The sequence below is a fragment of the Carassius gibelio genome, chromosome B7 (assembly GCF_023724105.1).
Source record: "Carassius gibelio isolate Cgi1373 ecotype wild population from Czech Republic chromosome B7, carGib1.2-hapl.c, whole genome shotgun sequence".
Lineage (NCBI taxonomy): Eukaryota > Metazoa > Chordata > Actinopteri > Cypriniformes > Cyprinidae > Carassius > Carassius gibelio.
The window spans coordinates 27,941,222-27,963,655 of record NC_068402.1 but is presented as its reverse complement, the minus strand read 5'-3'; the positions used below and the strand labels follow the sequence as shown (position 1 = coordinate 27,963,655).

The following is a 22,434-nucleotide window of genomic DNA, read 5'->3' as shown; positions in this document are numbered from 1 at the left end:
CTTTTTCAACTCGCGGCCCACACAACCAAACACATACGCAGGGGCGGACTTTACCATTAGGCAAAGGTCGGCAATTGCCTTGGGCCCCGAGCTACCTAGGGGCCCCCAAAATGCCCCATTAACTTGCTTAAAGATTTTTATTTTTTTTTACTTCGTGCAAAATATATATTTCTAAAACTCCATTTGCGAAAAATGGCATCAAATCATTAGTGTCGCAGACAGGAGGGCCCCCCCCCCACCTCACTACATTGGACTATTCCATTATTTCACTTACTGCGCATCTGCGAAAGTGACAAGGCTGTAATGCGCCAAAAAACTGACGAAGAAGAAGTGATTGACAGTGATAGACATTGTGTACAGAGAGAGAGTGTTGACAGTAAAAATGAAGCGAAGCTACCCAAGCGGTGCTGAAAAAAGGAAGAAACAGGAAGAAAGCAAAAAGTTTTTAGGAAAATTGATGAGTAATGAGTACTAGCAGTCACTAGCCGCATTTCCACTGTCGGCCCAGTGCGAGCCAGGGCTTAAAAGAGGCCGTTTGTTTGCATGCTTTGTTATATATTCAAATTCAAAATCATCGATGTTTTAACTATAGAATTGATTTAATTTATCAGGACTAAAAATTAATCACACATAAATACACTTATTTCTATTTTATTTATTTAATTTTAACGCTTATGACAATAGCCTGCTTATTCAGTCGAGTCTGTCTCTGTTTATTAGCCACAGTATAGCCGTCACATTTAGAATGAATGATAATATCTCTATTTTTATAAAAGCTCCCGAACAAAAAACATTATTAGGCTATATTCTTTTATGATAGGCAACGTGAGATAAACTCGAGACGAGGCTTGTGACAGAGAATAAGAAGCTGACATCTGATTTCTTCAAGCGGTCTTATTTTACCATGTTTACTATGGTAATATGTTTAGCGTGCATATCTTTTTCATCGCTTATACATATTTCTGCCTTGTATGGTGATTATCCACATTGGATCAAGTTATTTCAAACACTCGCTGCTGACTGAAAGAGAGTTTTGAGCTCAACTTATTTAAAAAAAAAAAAGTGTTTAATGCTGGTGTTAGCTGTTATCTTTCTTAAATGATCCTCGGCGCAGACTCGCTATTTTTATAAAAGCTCCCGAACAAAAATCATTATTATATTTTGATGATATGCAACGTGGAGCTAAACTCTTGAAACGAGACGACAGATAAAATGTTACTTAATAAATACACAATTGTGATAGAGAATAAGAAGCTGACGTCTGATTTCTCCAAGCGGTCATATTTAACATGTTTACTGTGTAACGTTAATGTTTAGCGTGCATAGTCTTTTACATCGCTTATAAATATTTCTGCCTTGTTTAGTGATTATAATCCACATCGGATCAAGCAAACACTTGCTGCGAACTAAGAGTGAGTTTTGAGCTCAACTTATTTTAAAACTTCGTTAATGCTGGTGTTACAGCTGTTATCTTTCTGAAATTATCCGCGCTGACGCTCTCTAGACACGGAGAAACTCCGCCTTTGTTCACAACCCCTCCTCTAGCCCCAGCTGGCCCGCTTTGGCTCAAGGTTTTCGTCGGACCAAAAAACCCTGGCCGTTGGCCCCGAGGAAGCCCCGGCGAGGCACGATCAAGCCCCGGAAGTGACAGTGGAAACGCGACTGGCCCTGGCACTGGCACTGGCACGCACTAGCACGCCCGGTCCTAGCTCGGTAGTGGAAACACGGCAGATGTTTATACATCATTGCTGTGTGAAGACTGCTGAAGAGAAGTAACAAGTAGGGCTTTTTTTTTAAATAAGGATTGACAAAAGGAGGGAAACAAGAGATGTAGAGGGCCCCATGTCTGTGTTTGCCTTGGGCCCCAAAATGTCTAAATCCGCCCCTGCACATACGTTTGCGCGGCCCACTTCAAAAAAATTAACTGACACTGCTATTGTTGGGTTAATAACTTAGTACTCAGAAGCTAGATTTTAAACTATATTTATTGAATAAACTAGGGCTGTGGGCTATGGACAAAAAAAAAAATCTAGCTAACCTAACCTATCGCGATTTTTTTGATCAATTTTTCAATTGTGCTTTTACAGTCATAAATGCATTCAGGATTAATTTGAAACCTATTTCCAAAAGAAAACCAATCAGAGCTTTATCAAAAAGTAGTAACATCTCTAGAACAGACATAAGTCAAAATTATCACTATATAGTGAAGATGTAAAAAAATTTATAGACTTGTGGCAAAAAAATAAAATTAAAAAAAAAATCCTGTATACAGGGAGTTTTTTTTCCTTTTTTGCCATGCATTGTTCATAGAGCTCATTAATTGTAGCGGTGCCTCAGGTGTTTGCAGTGTGTATACAGTATGTGTATGCGGTCAGCAGTGAGAGCGCATAAATATAACGCGAAAGCACATTAAAATAATGCACGAGTGCGAATCTATCTGTTCGCAGCAGATTTCCTTTGCTCTGTCACAAAACCGGTCGTGCTTGCTCAGATACACGCTGCTTTGCGAAAAAAAACGTGTCTCCTCTCACTTAAACTGCATCCTGTTCACTAACAAATTCACTCTATGCTCATGTGTTAGACATGAATTATTTTCGCACGTTTTTATTTCTAGTCTTTTACCGCAGTGAGAACGCTCTGATCCGTCAACATTGGCTCAGAAAAAAGGCGCATCACAGACAGTGTGTGAACCTGGAGTTAGGCATATGCGCACGCTCAAATCGTGATTTTAGGACGTTTTCTTTTAATCGCACAGCCCTAGAATGGACTGGAATTGAACAGAAAATAATTGGCGGCCCACCTGCAATACCACGCCGCGGACCACAGGTTGAAAACCACTGATCTATGATTTTGTGACTTATTCTCATTTAGCCTATATCATGAACGTGCCTGCAAAAGACACTGTTGTTGTGGAATTGTGGAGTTTATGTTTATGAAAGAGTTAATATTAAAATCATGTGTTAATGTATGGATTATAAAAGCACTGAAATTGTGTGAATTTTTATTTTTAAAAAGAAATAACCCTGGCAAAAATGTTTGTAGACCAGTGGTAAGAAGTTTTAATGTTAAATGTTAGCTGTTTTTGCCTGATTTTTCCCCTTTAATTGTTTTTGATGAACTGTATTGAAACCAATTAGGGTCAGTTTGACCCCCACTATAAAAAAATTGTACCCACATAAAGCTACAAGGATTTTAAAAGTCCACTTTCATTTAGGCAACCAGAGAGGAAGGGGAAATGCTGACACTCTTCCTCTGAAGTTTTCTGAGTTCACCCAAATACACAGACACACACCTAGTTTACACTCATAACACGGACCCCCAGCAGTTCTTTACCTCTTTATTCACACCGTGGGATTATTAACTTTTGCTGAAACTTTGCGTGCCAAGGCTTTTCCCAAGGTTATTTATTTTTAAAACAAAAATGCTTACTGATGCCAAAATCACATAACGCACACAAACAGACACACACACACACAGGTTACACCTCCAACATGTGTGTGTAAGGAGTAGCCGGACCTGTTGCCTGTGGTTCTGGACAGTCGCTTTCTTTTCTCCTTCACCGTTAAGGACACGAATCCGTGCAGTCATGTACTGTGTGATGTAACATAGGCTCTCAAAATCAGTTCCGCCACCTGTGCGCTTTTATTTGGTGACAGCGCGAGGAGCGCGTGATCGACATTACTGTCCCATTCGCTTCTCCTGTCGGAGCTCTGACGGGATGTCAGCCGCGGTCCGGAGAAACTCGTCCAAACCCGGGAACGGCTCGGAGTCCGATCCGGATGGAACTCGAACGATACGCAGAGAACCTTCGACTGAGTCCACACACAATGAATGGGATCAGGCTATCGAGTCTTCATCTAGAGGTGAGATTTAAAAGAAAAAAAGTGTTTCTTAACATATGTATGATGCATTCCTGAATGTATGAAGTTGATCTTTCGTTTTGAATAATTTGTCATATTCCTATTGCACTACTGATAGGCTTCTGGATAAAAAAAATCTCTTTTAAAATAATAATAAAAAAGGCCTATGAAAATCATATCTCCTTTTATTACAATTTCTCAAATAGCCTATAAGTGAACATATGGGAGATTTATAAATAATTGTAGTAGTTATTTGGTTTGAGCAGATGTAGCTCTCCAAGTGCATAAGACTGGAAATCTTCTAGCTATTTCTTGTTTTGGACCTTATGAACACTGAATCAGTTTTCAGTGTCCTTCACTTTCCATCCTGTTATTCTTTTGTAAAATCCCCGAAACTAACAGTGGCATCATCCTCCAGGAAGTGACATCACCGTTTTGGTGGGAAAGCAGCAGCACAAACATCAATATATATATTTATATATTAGTAATTTATTTAATGGATTCTGTGAAGTTTTACGGTATTGACTGGTTTGTCTCTAAAACATTCAAAAGATCAATTATGAAAGTTAAGTTGACAGCCTCGTGTAAGCTACCTGTATATGCAATGGTTAACAGGTTTTCATTTCCGTCCTGTTAGTCTTAAAGGTAATTAAGTTAGAAAAAAATTAGTTAAAGTGTCTGGAATTGACTAGAGTACTTCTGAAACGCCAATGTAAATTTCCTTAAACTACAGCAGAATTATAAAGTTATAAAGTGTTAAAATGGTAAAGGATTACAGAAATGATCTGCATCATCGTTAAGACCAAGTTTAAAAGAGTGTGTCAATTTCTTTTCAGATTTTAAGACCTTAAGAGGAAGCGTCAAAGGTTCTTCAGGAGCTTCTGATGATAATATACCAACAGGTGAATCTAGCTCTCATATAAAATACCATCTTCCTCTTTAATACACTAAGACTGATGTGAATATATCCTGATGACTTTGTGAATGGCCTCCATTGTCTTAATCAAATTATAATAATAGAATACTATGTAGAAAAACTTGGTTGACAATTCTTGGTCAGCCTACTCTGAGACAAGTTTTTAAGTCAATTTATTCACCCTTATGTCATTCCAAACCTGTATGACTTAAAGAAACAAGAAATGCTAAATGCTAAATAATGCTTTCGGTGACCAAAGACATCCACTGTACAGTTACTGAGTGATTTCTCAATATATATTTTATGTTCCACTGTAGAAGGAAAGGGTGAGTAAATGACAGAATTTCAGTTTTTGATGAACTATTCCTTTAATTGAACTCTGACCCGCTTTGGTGACACTCAAAAAAAGAGTAACTTTCAGAGATCATACATTGGACTTTACAAATCCCTTTGACTGTCATTTATTAACCCTCTCTGTTAAACACAGCAGTGAAACATCACATGATTATGGGCAAATACAACATCTAAACTGTGGATTGAACCACGAATATTGCTCTTGAGATGAATGTTTTAGATTAAAATTGAATAGCAGAACTAGATCTGGAATTTACAGCAGTATAAAGGTTTGGTTTATTATGTCACCTTGTATTAATTTAACTGACTGGCCTCTTTACATCACTAATTCACTTTCCTTACACGTTTACTAGTGCTGACTGGAATATTATCCATGTGTAGGCTGATCTGTTAGTGTTGGATGCAGTGGTAGATATCATGTTAACTATATACACTGTTTCCTGTTGCAGTTTTGGCTATGCAGCTGGCTATGGTTGAGGGGCCAGATCGACTTCCTGCCGATGAGGGCACACAGGAAGTGCTTTCCAGGAAACTATGTGTGCTGGAAGCTGACCTCTCAGGGGTCATGACCTTAATCTCTGTATGGTCATCCCTATTCAGACTACATAAAATATACAGATGTATTTCAGATAAATACACACATTTAACATACTTGGCTCCATGTCTTGCAGGAGTTGTCTGCTCATTTTGTATCCATCAATAGTGAGGAAAGGACTATATGTATCACCTTTAAAACACTTGAAGAAATATGGAAGTTCAGCACATACCACAAAATGGGTCTGTTGTTATTTACATTTTATTGAAATTAACTAGCAATAAGAATGTTAAAGAGGATTTCTTTTCATCAAAGAATCCATCATTGATAATAATAATAAGAACCAATATTAATAACTTAAGCACCAATAATAAGGGAGCATCCGATCAACATATTAGAATGATTTCTGAAGGATCAATCAGTAATCTGCAGTGCATATTAAAATATCATGACCAAATGTGTGATTTCCACCAGGCTTCTTGCGTCAGTGTTTGGAAAACCTTCTCATGGAGCAGGAGTTCTGGTTAATCTCCCTCGATCAGCATTCAGGAATTGAGATCTCAATTAAAGAAGAGACGCTAAATCTGATGTATAAAGGCTTTCTAATGCAAGAAGGTAAATAAATAGTCTTTATGCACATTATATACACTTTATATTTCATTTCAGAAACAGACAGTGAATATCACTGCTATTTGTAGTAAAACAATACTGTTTCCTTTTTAGGGTCTTTCTTTGGATGCTGCACAGCAAATCAGATGTTTGATAGCTCTACGTCAGGTAGCGACCTTTATCTGGAGAAGGGGGATATTGCTTTGTTTGAGCCTCCGTTCCTGGGATCAGGGTGGACAGTGCTGTCACTTGCAGATGGGGCCAGAGGAACCAAACCGAAACCAGCTCTGGAGCCGGTCATTCCCTTTCATGAGTATGTGTCTCCTTCTGAAATTCATATGAACTTACTGACAAAATCAACAGATCACAGAACTTTTTTTTTTTTTTTTTTACTTCCCAAGGTGGTTTCTAAAGTCCTGCCCAGAGAGTATATTAGTAGGTGGTGGAAAGGACACAGGAGACCTTCCCTTCCAGATTGGTGAGAAAACGTTGAAATAATTGTACTTTATTGGATTTATCCTGTTTAGTGTTTTGCAGTCGGTAAGATTTTGAAAGAAGTCTCTTAGGCTCACCACAAAAATACAGTAAAAAAAAATAAAATATTGTGAAATATTATTACGATTTAAAATATTTTTTTTTAAAATATTTTAATATATTTTAATATATTTTCAAATGTAATTTATTCCTGTGATGGCGAAGCTGAATTTTCTTCAGTCTCCAATGTCACTTAATCCTTCAGAAATCCCTGTAAAATGATGATTTGGTGCTGAAAAAAAGGATTTTCTTGTTGATATCGTATTAGAAACATTTTCTTAATGTAGTTGAACATTTTTGTGCTGCCTTTTATTATTATTTTTTTTTTAGGATTCTGTGATTCTGAGAACAGTATTTATTTAAAATAGAAAATTTTGTAATCTACAGAAAGCTGTAAAGCAAAAAGCTTTATAATAAAATTGATTGGGGATAAGTGGAGAGAGGAAGTGGATATAAGGTGCACACAAAATCTGGAAAATCTATATTTAGAAACTTGAATTTTTAGGATTTTTAGGAACTAAAAATAAAATAATGTCATCATCACAACTGAACTCTACCACGATTGTAACAATATCTCTCAGCGGTAGGGGTATGTGAGGCCACGGAAGAGTATAATGCCGATGGGCCAGATGAGCTGAGTTTCCAGGCTGGTGAACGAATCATCATCCTGGGCCTGCTAGTGGCCTGTTTTGATTGGTTCATGGGAAAATCGGAGAGAACTGGAGATATCGGCCTCGTCAAAACCAACCTGGTCAAAGCAACCAGCTCATTTTGTGAGTAAGTGCTTGCATCACTGTATGAATATTTCAAGTAGTATTTCCGTTGTGTGGTTTGTCTCAAATGACAGTTTTGCACACAATACTTTTTAACTTAATCCTGTGCTTCCATTACAGATCATCAGACATATTCCTGAAAGACGAGGACAGACCAATTGCTACCTTGGATCAGGAAAAAATTAAAGAGGACACTATTGCTTTATTGAAGACAATATGCCAGTCTGATGTAGGCACAAACTACAAACTTGGTAAGGCCATTTTCAATATGAACATTTTAGAATTTATAAATTGCCTTTAGAACAGTATCTGTGCTATAAACAGCATTTGTCGAGGCAAAAAAAACCTACTAACAATTCTTGTTCACCAAAAAGAGGCGTTCCTAACAGACCGCAGAGGTAGAATTACAGGAACAAAGCAACTATGATAACACAAAACACATCAATGAAAGTCTTGTATTCTGTATATCCTGATCATAAGCTTTTCTTTTGTTTGATGTAAACACAGCTAAGAACCTAAACCGTCTTTACTTCTCCACCTTTGGGAAACTAAACTGAAGATTAAGAAAACTAATTTGTCACTGCAAGAACTAGTGGCATATACAAGAAACGCCAAAACAAGAAACCAACACGATCAGGATTCAATGTCTTTTGTACAGGAATATTCTTGACATGGTTGACACAAAAAAAAAAAAACTCAAAAATCAGTAGAGCTGCTTATCCAGGGAAGAACTTGTGGTGGTCTGAAACCAGCAGTCACATTACTGGAAGTGCTGGGGTTTTCCCTAATACAGAGAGAAATGTGCTGTCATGATTTTGTAGTATTAATTGAAAATTCAACCAATCTGATCAAAAGGATTTCTATTGCCAACTATGAATAAACGGAATCCTACATGCTACTGCATTGATGTGAAGCTAGCTCTATACTGACCTGTCCTGAGGAAGTGATTTGGACACATCCCAGACAGAAGATGGCGCTGATGTTACATGCTTTTTCACCTCTGTAAGGCTCAGACATGATCCAAATGTTAAAAAAGCCCATATTATGTTCATATACAAATTCAAAATAGTATCTTTAGTGTATACTAATCTGCCATTAAGTCCCAATCCCAATTCTATTTTATACCCCTTCCCCTACCCCTTCCCCTTGTCGTCATCGTCAAACGCCTAAGGATTGGGACACCACAACCATGACGTCACATGCCATCATTCGCCGTCTAGCTCTTACAATACACACATACAGGTCCTTCTCAAAAAATTGGCATATTGTAATAAAAGTTTATTATTTTCCATAATGTAATGATAAAAATTTAACTTTCATATATTTTAGATTCATTGCACACCAACTGAAATATTTCAGGTCTTTTATTGTTTTAATACTGATGATTTTGGCATACAGCTCATGAAAACCCAAAATTCCTATCTCAAAAAATTAGCATATCGTAAACGAGCTATTAACCTAATCATCTGAATCAACTAATTAACTCTAAACACCTGTAAAAGATTCCTGAGGCTTTTAAAAACTCCCAGCCTGGTTCATTACTCAAAACCGCAATCATGGGTAAGACTGCCGACCTGACTGCTGTCCAGAAGGCCATCATTGACACCCTCAAGTGAGAGGGTAAGACACAGAAAGAAATTTCTGAACGAATAGGCTGTTCCCAGAGTGCTGTATCAAGGCACCTCAGTGGGAAGTCCGTGGGAAGGAAAAAGTGTGGCAAAAAGCACTGCACAACGAGAAGAGGTGACTGGACCCTGAGGAAGATTGTGGAGAAGGACCGATTCCAGACCTTGGAGGACCTGCGAAAGCAGTGGACTGAGTCTGGAGTAGAAACATCCAGAGCCACCGTGCACAGGTGTGTGCAGGAAATGGGCTACAGAGAAGCAGCACTGGACTGTTGCTATCAGGAGATTTTGAAGCACTTCATGCTTCCATCTGCTGAAAAGCTTTATGGAGATGAAGATTTCATTTTTCAGCATGACCTGGCACCTGCTCACAGTGCCAAAAAAAAACACTGGTAAATGGTTTACTGACCATGGTATTACTGTGCTCAGTTGGCCTGCCAACTCTCCTGACCTGAACCCCATAGAGAATCTGTGGGATATTGTGAAGAGAAAGTTGAGAGACGCAAGACCCAACACTCTGGATGAGCTTAAGGCCACTATTGAAGCATCCTGGGCCTCGATAACACCTCAGCAGTGCCACAGGCTGTTTGCCTCCATGCTACACCGCATTGAAGCAGTCATTTCTGCAAAAGGATTCCCGACGAAGTATTGAGTGCATAACTGAACATAATTATTTGAAGGTTGACTTTTTTTTTTTGTATTAAAAACACTTTTCTTTTATTGGTCGGATGAAATATGCAAATTTTTTGAGATAGGAATTTTGGGTTTTCATGAGCTGTATGCCAAAATCATCAGTATTAAAACAATAAAAGACCTGAAATATTTCAGTTGGTGTGCAATGAATCTAAAATATATGAAAGTTTAATTTTTATCATTACATTATGGAAAATAATGAACTTTATCACAATATGCAAATTTTTTGAGAAGGACCTGTAAACTGGTGTGCATTAGAGCCTTTAATTATCGTTCTGTATTAATGCGCTGCTTACTGAACACACACATCAGAAATCGTGCAGCTCACATATCCAGGAGAAAATAAACTTGTCAAAGCTGCCCCACGACTATTATTAAAAACAGTTTAAAAACTGAATCGCTACATTATATTTTCCAGCGACGAGAGGATACAATTGCTGTTTTTAAGTAAACTCACTCTAAAAAGATAAACGCACAGAAGCAAATACACGCAACTTCCATTTCTTTCTTTCTCTCTCTCTCGCTCTCTGGAATAGGCAATATTTGAGAAAATGGTTTAGCGATTTCTAATTATTGGGGGGATTAGCCCCCATCAATGTCGGCAGTTATCGCCCTGATCAGACATATGCTGTGGCACTATCATGCAGTCTGTAATGATATGACGTTAGCAAATATTAGCTATTTTTTTGCAAACATTTCTTTGAGTAACATGACCATTAATATGAACTCACAATTGAATGTAACATAAAACAAATGATTACTTTTCGTTAAAATCTTTATTTATGCCAAAAAAGCTTACATTTAGATGTCTTTTTGTTCGCTGTAGCAGCCATGTTGCCGAGATAATTCATACCCCTTCGTTTGAAGTGTGGTCCTGAAAAATCTTCGTTTGAAGGGCTATCTGGCCCTTACCTCTTTCCCTCCAACCAAAAGAGAATCGAGACACCCCTACCCCTTCACGTAAACGCGCAAAATGGGGGGGTAGGTGAAAGGGGAAGGGCTAAGGGGTTGAATTGGGATTGGGCCTACCTCAGGATACAGATCTAAGTGTTACCTTCATCCCAGTCTTCATCACACAGAGGGGCAGTCCAGGTCCTCACCGGGATTTTAAGCTTACTATCAGTGTCGTCACTGGCCACTGCCATTGAAAATTAAGCATTAAGAATTCATTATGCATGGAGTGTATCTGCAATAATCCAACATGATGAAATTGAAAAGGCTGATTTGAGCTTACTGTAGGTGTCATTAACAGTGCACCGGTCCACACAGGTTGAGATGTGATGGGACAGCTCGTGTTTTCTCATCAAGTGGCGTGCATTGAATGGACAAGTCCATAATTCACCAATCAATTCAGGATGATTCTACGAATGACATTAAGATCACAGATATTTATCAGATATTCATCACAATGAAACAGAAGTCTAATTGCTGATATTAAATCAGTAACTTGGTATTAACTTAGCATGACATGACAATCCACCCTGTCTGTTTGGTAAATTCATGTTATAGAATTCATCCATGCAAATGTCTAATTTCATTCATTCTTCGACCATTTGACCTCATAGTGTTATTCAAAATGTCAAAACTGGATCTTCCAGTGAAAATGGCAGCCTTCACTGTATGCTGGACCGATTATTTCGTTTGCTTAAACTATACCCCTTTCCTGTGGCTCAAGTGGTAGAGCATTTCGTTAGCAGGTTGTGGGTTCGATCCCCAGGAAACACGTTAGGTAAAAAATGTTACCCTGAATGCACTGTAAGTCACTTTGGATAAAAGAGTCTGCTAAATGCATACATTTAATTTAATTTAATTTTTAATAACCCTAACCCTAACTGATCGCAAACTAACATTCTGCCTCCATCCAATCAACAAACGACTGACAGAACATTGGCTTACACTGAACCACAAGAATAGTGTTAAATAGACTAAATCCAGAAGAACTGTGGCAACGTCTCCAAGATGCTTCAAGAAACGTACCTGCAAAGCTACAGTACTGTTAAAAGTTTTAGGCATTTGTGTAAAATTAGGATGCACTCAAAAATAATGTCATAAATCGATTTTCTTTATCAATTAACTTCTATTAACTAAATTAAATCAACATTTGGTGTGACCATCCTTTGCTAAGCAGCTTTTGGTCAGTAGGTGCACTTGTGGATAGTTTTTCAGTCAGTTTAGCAGGTAGGTCACTTGAAGCATCTTGGGAGATGTTGTCACAGTTCTTCTGGATTGAGTCAGTCTCAGTTTGTTCTGTTTCTTCATGTTATTCCAGACAGTCTGATGATGGTGAGATCAGATCTCTGTGTGGACCACTGGCTGCTGTCAGACTCCTTGTGCAAACTAAAATCTCACTGGATTATTACAATTGATGGCAAAATGAATACTTAGGAATGTAAACTGATATTTCCTACTGACACAGTACAGCAAAAGATAGAAATAAATGACTTAAAACCATTTTTTAGCTGGTGAAAATACTTGTTTTCTAATCATTTTGGCCACCACTGTATTTAGTAAATGTTTAAGCCCACGATTACAATTCTGCTTCATCATAGCAGTCCATCATAGCTGCTTTGTGGTTGCATTCTGGTGTGGGGAAACCAATCCCATTAAAAATGAATTGATTATTATATTTAAATATAAAATAGCTGCTTAATCAGAGATCCTTGTAAGGCACCGGTCTTACTAATACTATAGATGTCAAATTACATATTTGCCTGTTTTCTCTCAAGTGGACCATTTTGTAGGCCTACCTTACATCTAGACTACTAGCCGTTTTTTTAGTATTTAAATTAAGATGCTTTAAAAACTTTATATAATTGCGAGTGATCTTGTGCCCCGCTAAATGTTACCTGGTTAAGAACTGATAGTAACTAACAGAACAGAGTGGGGATGAATAAACTAAGAAGAAGTGAAACGATTCTGTTCTGGAGGCTTCTGCACACGCACCTTCCTGCATTTGATGAGGTGGTACGGGAACCGACAGGCCCGGATCAGATGATGTGGGTCATAGGGGCACAACAGCAGTTTGTCAGGGTTGCAGAAATCTGTAAAACCCGTAATAAGGAAAGCAACTGTAAAATCATATAAAACTACGGTTTATTTAACGTTAGTGCTGATGTTATTGGCGCTCAATCAGCACTATCTGTGCTTTACCTTGAACTTCTTCCCATCGTGGAGCTGAAACAACGGGCTTCGAGTCGCTTCTCTTCGGCATCTTTCTCAGTCACTGTCCTGCGGATTTAGATGCTAAAACAGAACGGCGTTATCACTACAACGGTCGTCTACAGATAGCGGTCCTCATAAAAACAACGCTTTCGTAGCGGTAGAGATAAATAATACTCAAGATCGCGCGGGTTACTGTGTTTGCAGGTTATATTTTCACGTAAATTACAGACAAGTCAGCACTGGGCCTCAACAGTTCTGAACTTACAAAGATGAGACGTTACTGCTGTATGTTCTGCCGTCTAATCATAATAGTTCTGAAGCACCTGACGCGATTTACATGATTAGGCCACGTGAGGCGCTAAAGCGCAAGGAAATGAACCAGCATGACACACAAGCGCACCCAGCTGCAGCCTGTAGATCGAGGCGGGGCTTCACGTATAGCCCCGCCCCATATATACTCTGATTGGTTCGTCTTTCATAGGCATACATGATAGGAAATGTGTTGATGTACGGAGTATGTTGTTTAAAAAGCTAAACATGCTGTGAAGTTTTGCAAAGCTTTCATTATAACGCACATTTGTTTATTGTTCACTTGACTCACTACGTCTGATTTTTTGAATCGCGAGATGTAACTTAGGACCTGCTCTGGACCAGGCAAATTCACAACTAAATCATTGGGACGTTCTAAAATGCTTAACGTGAAAGTACGTGGCTTAATGCATTAAAACAGTGTTTTAAAAAGTCCAAAACTCAGTAAACAAATTATTAATAAAGCATTCTATTCACAGACAAAAGATAAGCCCAGAATATGAATGCAACGCGTTTAATTAAGCATTTCCTCCCATAACCTGCTTGTCTGTAAATAGAATGCTTTATTAAAAATTAGTTTACTGAGTTTTGGGCTTTTTAAAACACTGTTTTAATGCATTAAGCTACGTTAAGCGTAGAATGTCCTGATTCATTACAGCTGATTGAAAACAATGTAGTACTAAAGAAAATTAAAGTTTCATAAAAATTGAAATGACACTGCGGTGTCATTTATCAATTGCATGACAGATAATTATATCTAATAATAATTGTCTTGTCATGCTATATAAATTAAAAAGAATACTGATACACCCTTTTCATTTCCTTTTCATACTCTGATGATGTGAAATAATCACATTTTCAAAAATTATTTAATTCATAATTAATTATTCTATCTGAAGACCTCAACCCAATTCATTTACTAAATGTAGTGGGTTGTTCGTCTGTTAGCCTAAAGATCATCTTAATTTAGCAAAACATTCATTTCAGGGACATGGCGAGTTACAGGCTAATGTTATTTCATCATCTGTGCATTACAATGTATAGGCTTTATAAAATTGCACAGTGTTTTAGCTTTTTAAACAACATACTCCATCCTACATCCACTACGCACACACTTCCTATCATGTATGTCTATGAAAGACTACTGAACCAATCAGAGTAGGTATGGGTTTAAATATCTGTTTACATTTCTTAATTCTTTCTTAATTTTTTCCTTTAACAAACGTTTGTTTTATTTGTTTTACATACCACAGATCTACCGAAAGAAATTCCAGGTTCAGTTCAAAGTGAGTAAATATCTATCCATCTGTCTGTCTGTTGATTATTTAATTGTTCATTCAGAGCAAATAAAATGAAACTAACTATTACTTATTATTGAATATAATGTTATTTAACATGTTATTTAATGTTAATAAAGAGTCATTTTTGACTGATGTAGATTGATGCTTAGGATGGGATAATTAAAGCAATTATCTGTTTATTTTTATATTTTATTTAACAACATTTATTTATTATTCTTTGTTTCCAGACAAATCTCATCAGATGGAATTAAACAACCTAAAACAGAAAGCCAAACACATTTTGAGTGAGGCAGATGAGTCTCAAAGAAATGATTCTTCATCAGTCAGCAGCAAGCAACAGGTGAAGAAAGAAGCAGATGATACAGAGTCGTCCCGGGATATCCCACGGTTTTCTGTCTGCTTGGAGCAGGACAACCCCAGTCCAGATGAACATCATGCACTACTTTCATTCTTGAGCAGCCGTGAGCACCAGCCGGAGTTCCTGCTTTTGTACAGGGCTTACCCAGAATTCCTCATCTCACATTTCGAGGGTCACTCTGATGAAGAGGAGATAGTGGCATATTTAGGTATAGCCCGAGAACTGGCACGAAAGAAGCGTGTCTCTTGGGCGCAGAGTCGGATTTGTTTTCTTCTTGGACAGCTTTGTGCAGGGAGGTCGAAGTTCTCTCAAGCTCGGGTTTATTATGAGGAAGCCTTGAATGTTCCCAGCGACTCTTTCACTGATATGTTTCTGCTCTCTGCCATTTACTCCAACCTGGCACTCATCTACCTAACACAGAAGAAGCATGAACATTTTTCCAGTTTTTCAGAGCGCTTGTCTGCTTTGTTGATGGCTGTTCCTGATTGTATGTTTGGCTGTGAGGATCCTGAGGTATTCAAATATGTACTAAAAAAAGCCGTCCTGGCTAAGAATCAACCTGCTGAGGCACGGGCCTGCTTCCTCCTGGCGAAGCTCCACCTGAAGCTTGAAGATGGCATGAGTGCTATCCCATTCATCGAAAGGCTTTTGATCCTTGCTGATGAAGTTCCTGACGCATGTGATGAGACACTGAGCCAAGTTTTCCTGGTGTTAGCAAGACTCTACAGTGACCAGAGACGGCTGCGCTTGGCTGAAAGCTGTGCAAAGCGAGCATCACTTCAGGTGGGTGCTATACCTTGATAGTGGTTTCAGTGGTTTCATTATTAGAGCACTCATATTTTCACCAGCTAAAATTGGTTTTAAGTCAGTTATTTCTGTCTTTTGCTGTATTGTGTCAGTAGGAAATATCCATTTACATTTCCAAACATTTATTTTGCCATTAATTGTAATAATCCAGTGAGATTTTAGTTTGCTCAAGGAGTCTGACAGCAGCCAGTGCTCCACACAGAGATCTGATCTCACCATCATCAGACTGTCTGGAATAACATGAAGAAACAGAGCAAACTGAGACAGACTGAATCCAGAAGAACTGTGACAACATCTCCCAAGATGCTTCAAGTGACCTACCTGCTAAGCTGACTGAAAAACTATCCACAAGTGCACCTACTGACCAAAAGCTGCTTTAAACACCAAATGTTGATTAAATTTAGTTAATAGACATTATTTGATAAAGAAAACCAATTTATTGCATTATATTTGACAGCATCTTTATTTTATAGCGTTTTTTACACAAGTGCCTAAAACTTTTACCAGTACTGTAGCTTTGTAGGTTTCTTGAAGTGTCTTGGATACTATGTACACTAAAGGCCTATTCCTCTCAAATATTGTTCATAAATCTGTGTGATAGAGTGGCTTTTTATTGTGGCCAGCCTAAGGCACAGCTGTGCAATAATCATGCTGTCTAATCAGCATCTTGATATGCCACACCTGTGAGGTGGATGGATTATCTCAGCAAAGGAGAAGTGCTCACTAACACAGATTTAGACAGATCTGTGAGCAATATTTGATAGAAATATGCCTTTTGTGTACATAGAAAAAGTTTTAGATATTTGACTTCAGCAAAATGGGAACAAAAACAAAAGTGTTGTATTTAGAATTTTGTTCAGTGTAATAAAACAACATGAAAAATTACATTATAATTATAATTGTTATTACAATTATTATGATTACTTTTTCAATTAAACAATCAATTAAACAGTTAATACAAATATTAATATATAAAATTTATTAATTCAATAAAAAAATGACCAAAACTTTTCAAATATTCATGCCTTCATCCATTCTCTTCCACAGGTAGGAGCCACCGTGTCACACTGTCTTTGTAGTATCTCGCTATTGCTGGAAAATGCATCAGAGCTGTATGGAGTGGCCGTCCCAACACAAGTGGCTCCATACCTGACCCGTGCCGCTGCTCTAGTGTCCCCCAGCAAGGAGCCTGTGCTGGGTCATATCCACGCTCTATGCTTGTCTTGGCTCTTCCATATCCACGGCATGCCTGACAGAGCTGTTCACTACATGTCCACTGTCCTCGACCACAGCGGTGTGTCCAGCATTGGCCAGTCAGACACTACTGCTGCTCTTCTATGGTTGGCGTGGCTGTACATCTGCAACCAGCAACCCGGCAGAGCTCTGGAAGTGCTAGACGCCGTGCTGTCATCGCTTCCTGAGCACTGTACTACTCAGCTGGAAGGAGTGGTTTACAACATGCGGGCCATTTCATACAGACATTCAGCGGACATCCGACAGGCCGCTGAGAGTTACCGGGCTGCAGTTGAGATATGTGAGGAGTTTGAGGACAGACGTAACTGGGCCGTAGCACTGGCCAACTTTGGATTGATGTGTTTGCAAATCAAGGCAAAAAGATTGGCAGAGGAATACCTCACCCAGTCAGTGGAGCTGTTCTCTGAGCTTGAGGACGAAGAGCATGAACTCAGTTTTATTTTAGTGCTTCTTGAGTTGGGGAAACACTTTGTTTCCCAAGGAAACTATGAGAGTGGGAAGATACATTACGAATGGGCCCTGCTGAGTGCCATGTTTATCAATCACATTGATAGTAAGTGTTTAATATATTTGTATTAGTGCAAAGGTATCAGTATCTAGAACAGTTTGATGTAAGGAGATCTGTAGTGAGACATTACAGTTTGGCTTCTGATTGTAAGTGAACATAAAACCACCAATTTCTTTAAAACTTAAAAACTTTGTCCTGAATCAATCACCCTCATTTTATTCCAAACCAATAAGACTTTTGTTCAGTGAAGATATTTTTTTTATTAAACCTGTGAGATTTCTGTCTGTTGAAGAAGGTCCATTCCACCTATAGTTTGCTGTTAAAAAAAATCATAAATACATCATAAATATACAATCCATAAAAAGTCGTGTCAGTAAATGATGGCAGAATATGTATTTTTGGGTGAACTATCCCTTTGATACTTGTCGGTAGTGTTGTTCATATCTGTGGACATTATTCTGAATAAAAAAAAAATGCATTCATAAATTGAACCACCTGGATACATTCTATTATGTCCACATCCAGTCCAGTTTATCATCAGGTTTGCTGATCACCCGACTCTCAAAATGTATTCTTCTTTGTATGACAACAGGCCAGCTGCAAGCCACACGTCACCTGTGTCAGCTTTATGAAGAGGTGTGTCCAGATGAAGCCCAGTGTATCATCTACAACGAGCACCAGCTGAACCTTCTTCAGCGGATAGGAGACAAGAGCTTAGAGGGAGAGACACTGGAGAAGATCAGCCAGCTCTACCTGAACCTGGCCACCGAGAAGTGAGACCTGCTTATATGATTTAAGAGACATGTTCTGAACATACATTTTTCATCAAAATTACGGTTAGTGATAACCAATTGGTCATCATTCTTCAAAAACATCTTCTCTTGTAATTAACAAAACGCAGTAGGTCTGGAATGACATGAGCGTGAGCAATTTATGACATTTAATTTTTGGGGTGAATTATATAATAAACTTCTCACTCCATTTATGTATCCAGGAGGGACATAGTGGTTTAGCCCAAAGTTGTTGCAATGAAAATGAGTTGCCAGTAGTAAGGCATCACACATTAATATAAAGCCTGACTAAAGTCTGTCATGTCATCTTCCAGAGCCAATACAGCTGCTTTAGATTACACCAAACGAAGCCTGGGCATCTTCATTGACTTGGGCAGAAAACGCAAGGAGGCTCATGCCTGGTTAAAGGCGGGAAAGATTTACCACATCCTCCAACAGACAGAGCTAGTGGACCTCTATGTACAGGTGAAAGCTGCCTTCATTTGTACATTTCTCCCCACATTTGTTACTGCTACTGAAACCATAGGCAAGTTAAATGGAAGCATAAATTAAAGATCTAAATCAAATTTAAATATTAGGTCACACTTTATTTTATGGTCCAATTCTCGCTATAAACAAACCATTAACTATGAGTTTGCCTCAATAAACTCCCAATTTGCTGCTTATTAATAGTTAGTAAAGTAGTTGTTAAGTTAAGGTTTGGGGTAGGGTTAGGAATATATGGTCATGCAGAATAAGTGCTTTATAAGTACTAATAAACAACCTATATGTTAATAATAGACATGCTAATAGGCAACTAGGTAATAGTGAGAATTGGTCACTAAAATAAAGTGTTACCAAATATTATTATGTGCTTTTTGTGTATACATTATTTGTCTACATGTTTTGACTGATGTAATATAATATGGTGAGAACACACTACCAACTCCTTTAGTATCTTTTATAATCTTTTATTTAAGTTGCACCTTGGAGTGTGTAGATGTTTTTTTTTTTTATCGTTGTTTTTATTTTTTATAATATTTATATTTACAGTAGCTTAAATGTATTTTTACGAAGTGTATTACTTCAATTTGAAATTTGTCATATAATTTATATATTCTATTTCAATTAATGAAAAACATTTTAATAGTTTCAACGCTGGTGCAGGTGCAGTCTAGTCAAAGTCTGGCAGCTCAAAGAAGCTAAAATATTTAGAAATGTTTTTATTTTGGCCACTATTTAATTTATTTTATTTTGGCCACTATTTGGCCACTGTTCTCTATGTAACAGGTAGCCCAAGACATGGCTTTGAGCACAGGAGACACACTCTTCACCCTGGAGATGTTGGAGGCAGCCGGAGATGTGTTCTTCAACAGTTCACAGGACAGGGAGAAAGCCATCTGCTTTTACAGGGTAGGTCATGTACACGTTGTTGATGAAGAGGGAAGTCTTTCGCACTGTGCTGTTATTGCACTCTGTGACTGTCAGGTCCCTGTTATTTCCTTTATTACAATAGTTTTTATCAGAAAACATTAATCACAATCATAATGGTTCAGTTTGTTTGTCCGTGTCCTGTGAACGTTTGTGTTTCTGTGTTCATAAGGACCGAGCCCTTCCGATTGCGGTGAAGACGAGCAGTGTGCGCTCTCAGCTGAGGCTGTGTAATAAGCTTTCAGAGCTCCTGCTGCAGCTGGGACAGTGTTCGGAGGCCATTGAGTATGCTCACACTGCATTAGACATCAGCTTCAGTCTGGGTAGGGTCACACTCAAGTACTCTACAGTTTTGTATGTTTCATTTGTACAATATAATGTGTTCATTCATAACACTCTGGAAATATTTCCCCCTTAAACGCTGTTATGTACAACTGTGGCTTTTAAAATTAGGTTATTCAGTGTATTATACTGATTTATGATCCTTCAGAGATATCTAGTCTGTTTTGAGAATAAAGCACACGTGGTAAACTCATGTTCAAGACAGTACACAGCCGGATACCTTTAAAGACAGATAACAGTCTTTGCCTGTGTGTTGTCTCACAGCTGATGATTTAAACGAACGAGTGGCATTCCATCGACTCGCCACGTTGTACCATTGTCTGGGTCAGTTTGAAATGGCGGAGCACCACTTTCTGAAAGCCCTGTCCCTGTGCCCCTCACCCCTGCAGTACGATGAGGAAACCCTGTACTATGTCCGGGTTTACAAAACACTTGGAGACATCGTCTTCTACGATGTGAAGGTAAGCCAGTGGACGTCTGCCATTGGTTTAGCTAATGTCACGCTGGTCGCGATGATAAAACAAGCAGAGAGCAATAATGTGATACTGCAGTAGAATGGGAAATCAGTGTATGAATAGCTTCCTTATAGCTGTTTCTGCAAATAAATTTGGGAGAAGTGAAATTCTAACTTTGAAAAAAATCTAATCAAATACTAATTTAACTCCAGATTGTAAACTGACCAGAAGGTGGCAGTCTGAATACATAATCTGTAGATTATATTTTATTCACACCTCAAAATAGAAGCTTATTCATATTCAGAATGAAAATATATTTCTATTTCATTATATAGAGCACATGCTATATCCAGGCATATGCTTATCTAAGGACAAAAAAGAAGGAAAACTTGTTTTTCCTAGTTCAATATGACTATAGTATTAATGATACTTACTGTTAACACTGGATCATGAGCTTCTCACATCTAAATGAACACAGTACAGTGCTTTACTCATGCGACGACCAGTTATCAACCAACTATCACCATTTTTTATATAATCACCATTGCTTGTCTTTTACTAACGTTTGCATTTGGTGAGTTTGAATTTTGGACTATTGGTGTTCCATACACTGCTGCAAGATGCAGTGCGGAAGCTATGTTATCCATTAGGGGTATGGTATTGACAATAATCATTTTATATAAGATATATAAATATTGTTATTGTGTCAATTAGGAGTTTTGTGATGTCCTGGTATTGTCTTTAACTATGATATCTCAAAATGAAAAGAACACAGCACTAAACTCAATAGCAACTAACACTTTAATCTCTTATAGAACAATAATATTTTAATCTCTTAATAGAGCAATGACTAATATTTTAATCTCCTAAAATAACAATAGGATTACTATTTTAATCTCTTAATAGACCAGTATCTTCTAGTATTGTAAATCTTCTCTCCCTCTGTATTCAAGGACCCATTTGATGCTGCTGGTTATTATCACCTGGCCTTGGCTGCTGCTATGGATCTGGGCAACAAGAGGTCCCAGCTAGAGCTGTGCACTCAGTTGGCCACCATCTATCACAACTGTCTCATGGACCGTGAACTCTCGCTGTTTTTCTACCAGCGAGCGAGAGCTTTCGCTAATGATCTCCATATTCGTCGTATCAACCTGGCACCAGACTACAGCTTCAGGACCACAGCCCAGTACAAAAACACTAGAACTGGGGCAACAAGATAGAGCTGGACTCTAATGGGATATGAAACTTCCAATGCGTGCTTTTGATTTGACTTGTGTGAATTTCCCATGTTTACTTTTATTTGCTGGATGTGATGTATATTAGTTGATTTACCGAATGCCTGACTCATGAGACATGTTGATTTGTCCAGTGGGTGTTTACTGGAGTGTAAGCAATACAACTTTCAGGCATTGTCCATTTGGCTCAATATCCCAAGTTGGAAGAAACCAAAAACAGATACAATTTTCTTTCTTTCTTTTGGAAAATAATTGCCCAAAATTGTAGAATTTGTTATTTCTTTTTTTCCATTCTGTAAAATCTTATTCCCTCTGACACATGCAAGTGATGTCAGTGAACACATTTTTACCTCAACAAGGGCTGTTCTGTTTGTACTAAGTGCAGAGAATGACAGGAGTTATAGTTTTAAATAAACATGTTCATGCCTGGTGAAACGCATGACTTGGTCTAAACCCACCCAGCTCAGAGAAAACAAATCCACTGGCACTGTAGGGTCGAGTGCCTTGACGGCATTCAGATGTATGTACTAAAAAGAGACTATGTCCCGCATGTCAGCAATAAAAAGTTAATTTAATATTGAATTGCTTACAGTTTAATGTATC

At 38.1% G+C, this 22,434-nt stretch overlaps 2 protein-coding genes across 3 annotated transcripts; one reads left to right on the top strand and one right to left on the bottom strand.

Moving 5' to 3' along the window:
• The first annotated feature begins 3,293 nt into the window (after window positions 1-3,293).
• On the top strand, window positions 3,294-22,413 carry LOC127961920 (SH3 domain and tetratricopeptide repeat-containing protein 1). The gene is made up of 18 exons (XM_052561235.1): window positions 3,294-3,863; window positions 4,697-4,762; window positions 5,580-5,710; window positions 5,802-5,907; window positions 6,140-6,280; window positions 6,389-6,587; window positions 6,676-6,752; window positions 7,390-7,585; window positions 7,702-7,832; window positions 14,624-14,656; window positions 14,899-15,812; window positions 16,884-17,643; window positions 18,191-18,371; window positions 18,704-18,854; window positions 19,659-19,781; window positions 19,972-20,122; window positions 20,406-20,602; window positions 21,550-22,413. Exons 1-18 carry the CDS (start codon window positions 3,719-3,721, stop codon window positions 21,814-21,816), a joined length of 3,969 nt encoding a protein of 1,322 aa, XP_052417195.1. The 5' UTR covers window positions 3,294-3,718; the 3' UTR covers window positions 21,817-22,413.
• Window positions 7,764-13,476, bottom strand: LOC127961922 (gametocyte-specific factor 1). 2 transcript variants are annotated; one of them, XM_052561238.1, is made up of 7 exons: window positions 13,327-13,476; window positions 13,050-13,142; window positions 12,843-12,940; window positions 11,134-11,260; window positions 10,954-11,037; window positions 8,512-8,581; window positions 7,764-8,365 (listed from the first exon to the last, which is right to left on the bottom strand). In XM_052561238.1, the coding sequence occupies exons 2-7, from the start codon at window positions 13,108-13,110 to the stop codon at window positions 8,278-8,280; spliced, it is 528 nt and encodes a 175-aa protein (XP_052417198.1). In that variant the 5' UTR covers window positions 13,111-13,142; window positions 13,327-13,476; the 3' UTR covers window positions 7,764-8,277. The 2 variants fall into 2 exon arrangements, with proteins under 2 accessions (XP_052417198.1, XP_052417197.1); XM_052561237.1 differs by having other exon boundaries at window positions 13,050-13,389.
• Window positions 22,414-22,434: the final 21 nt, after the last annotated feature.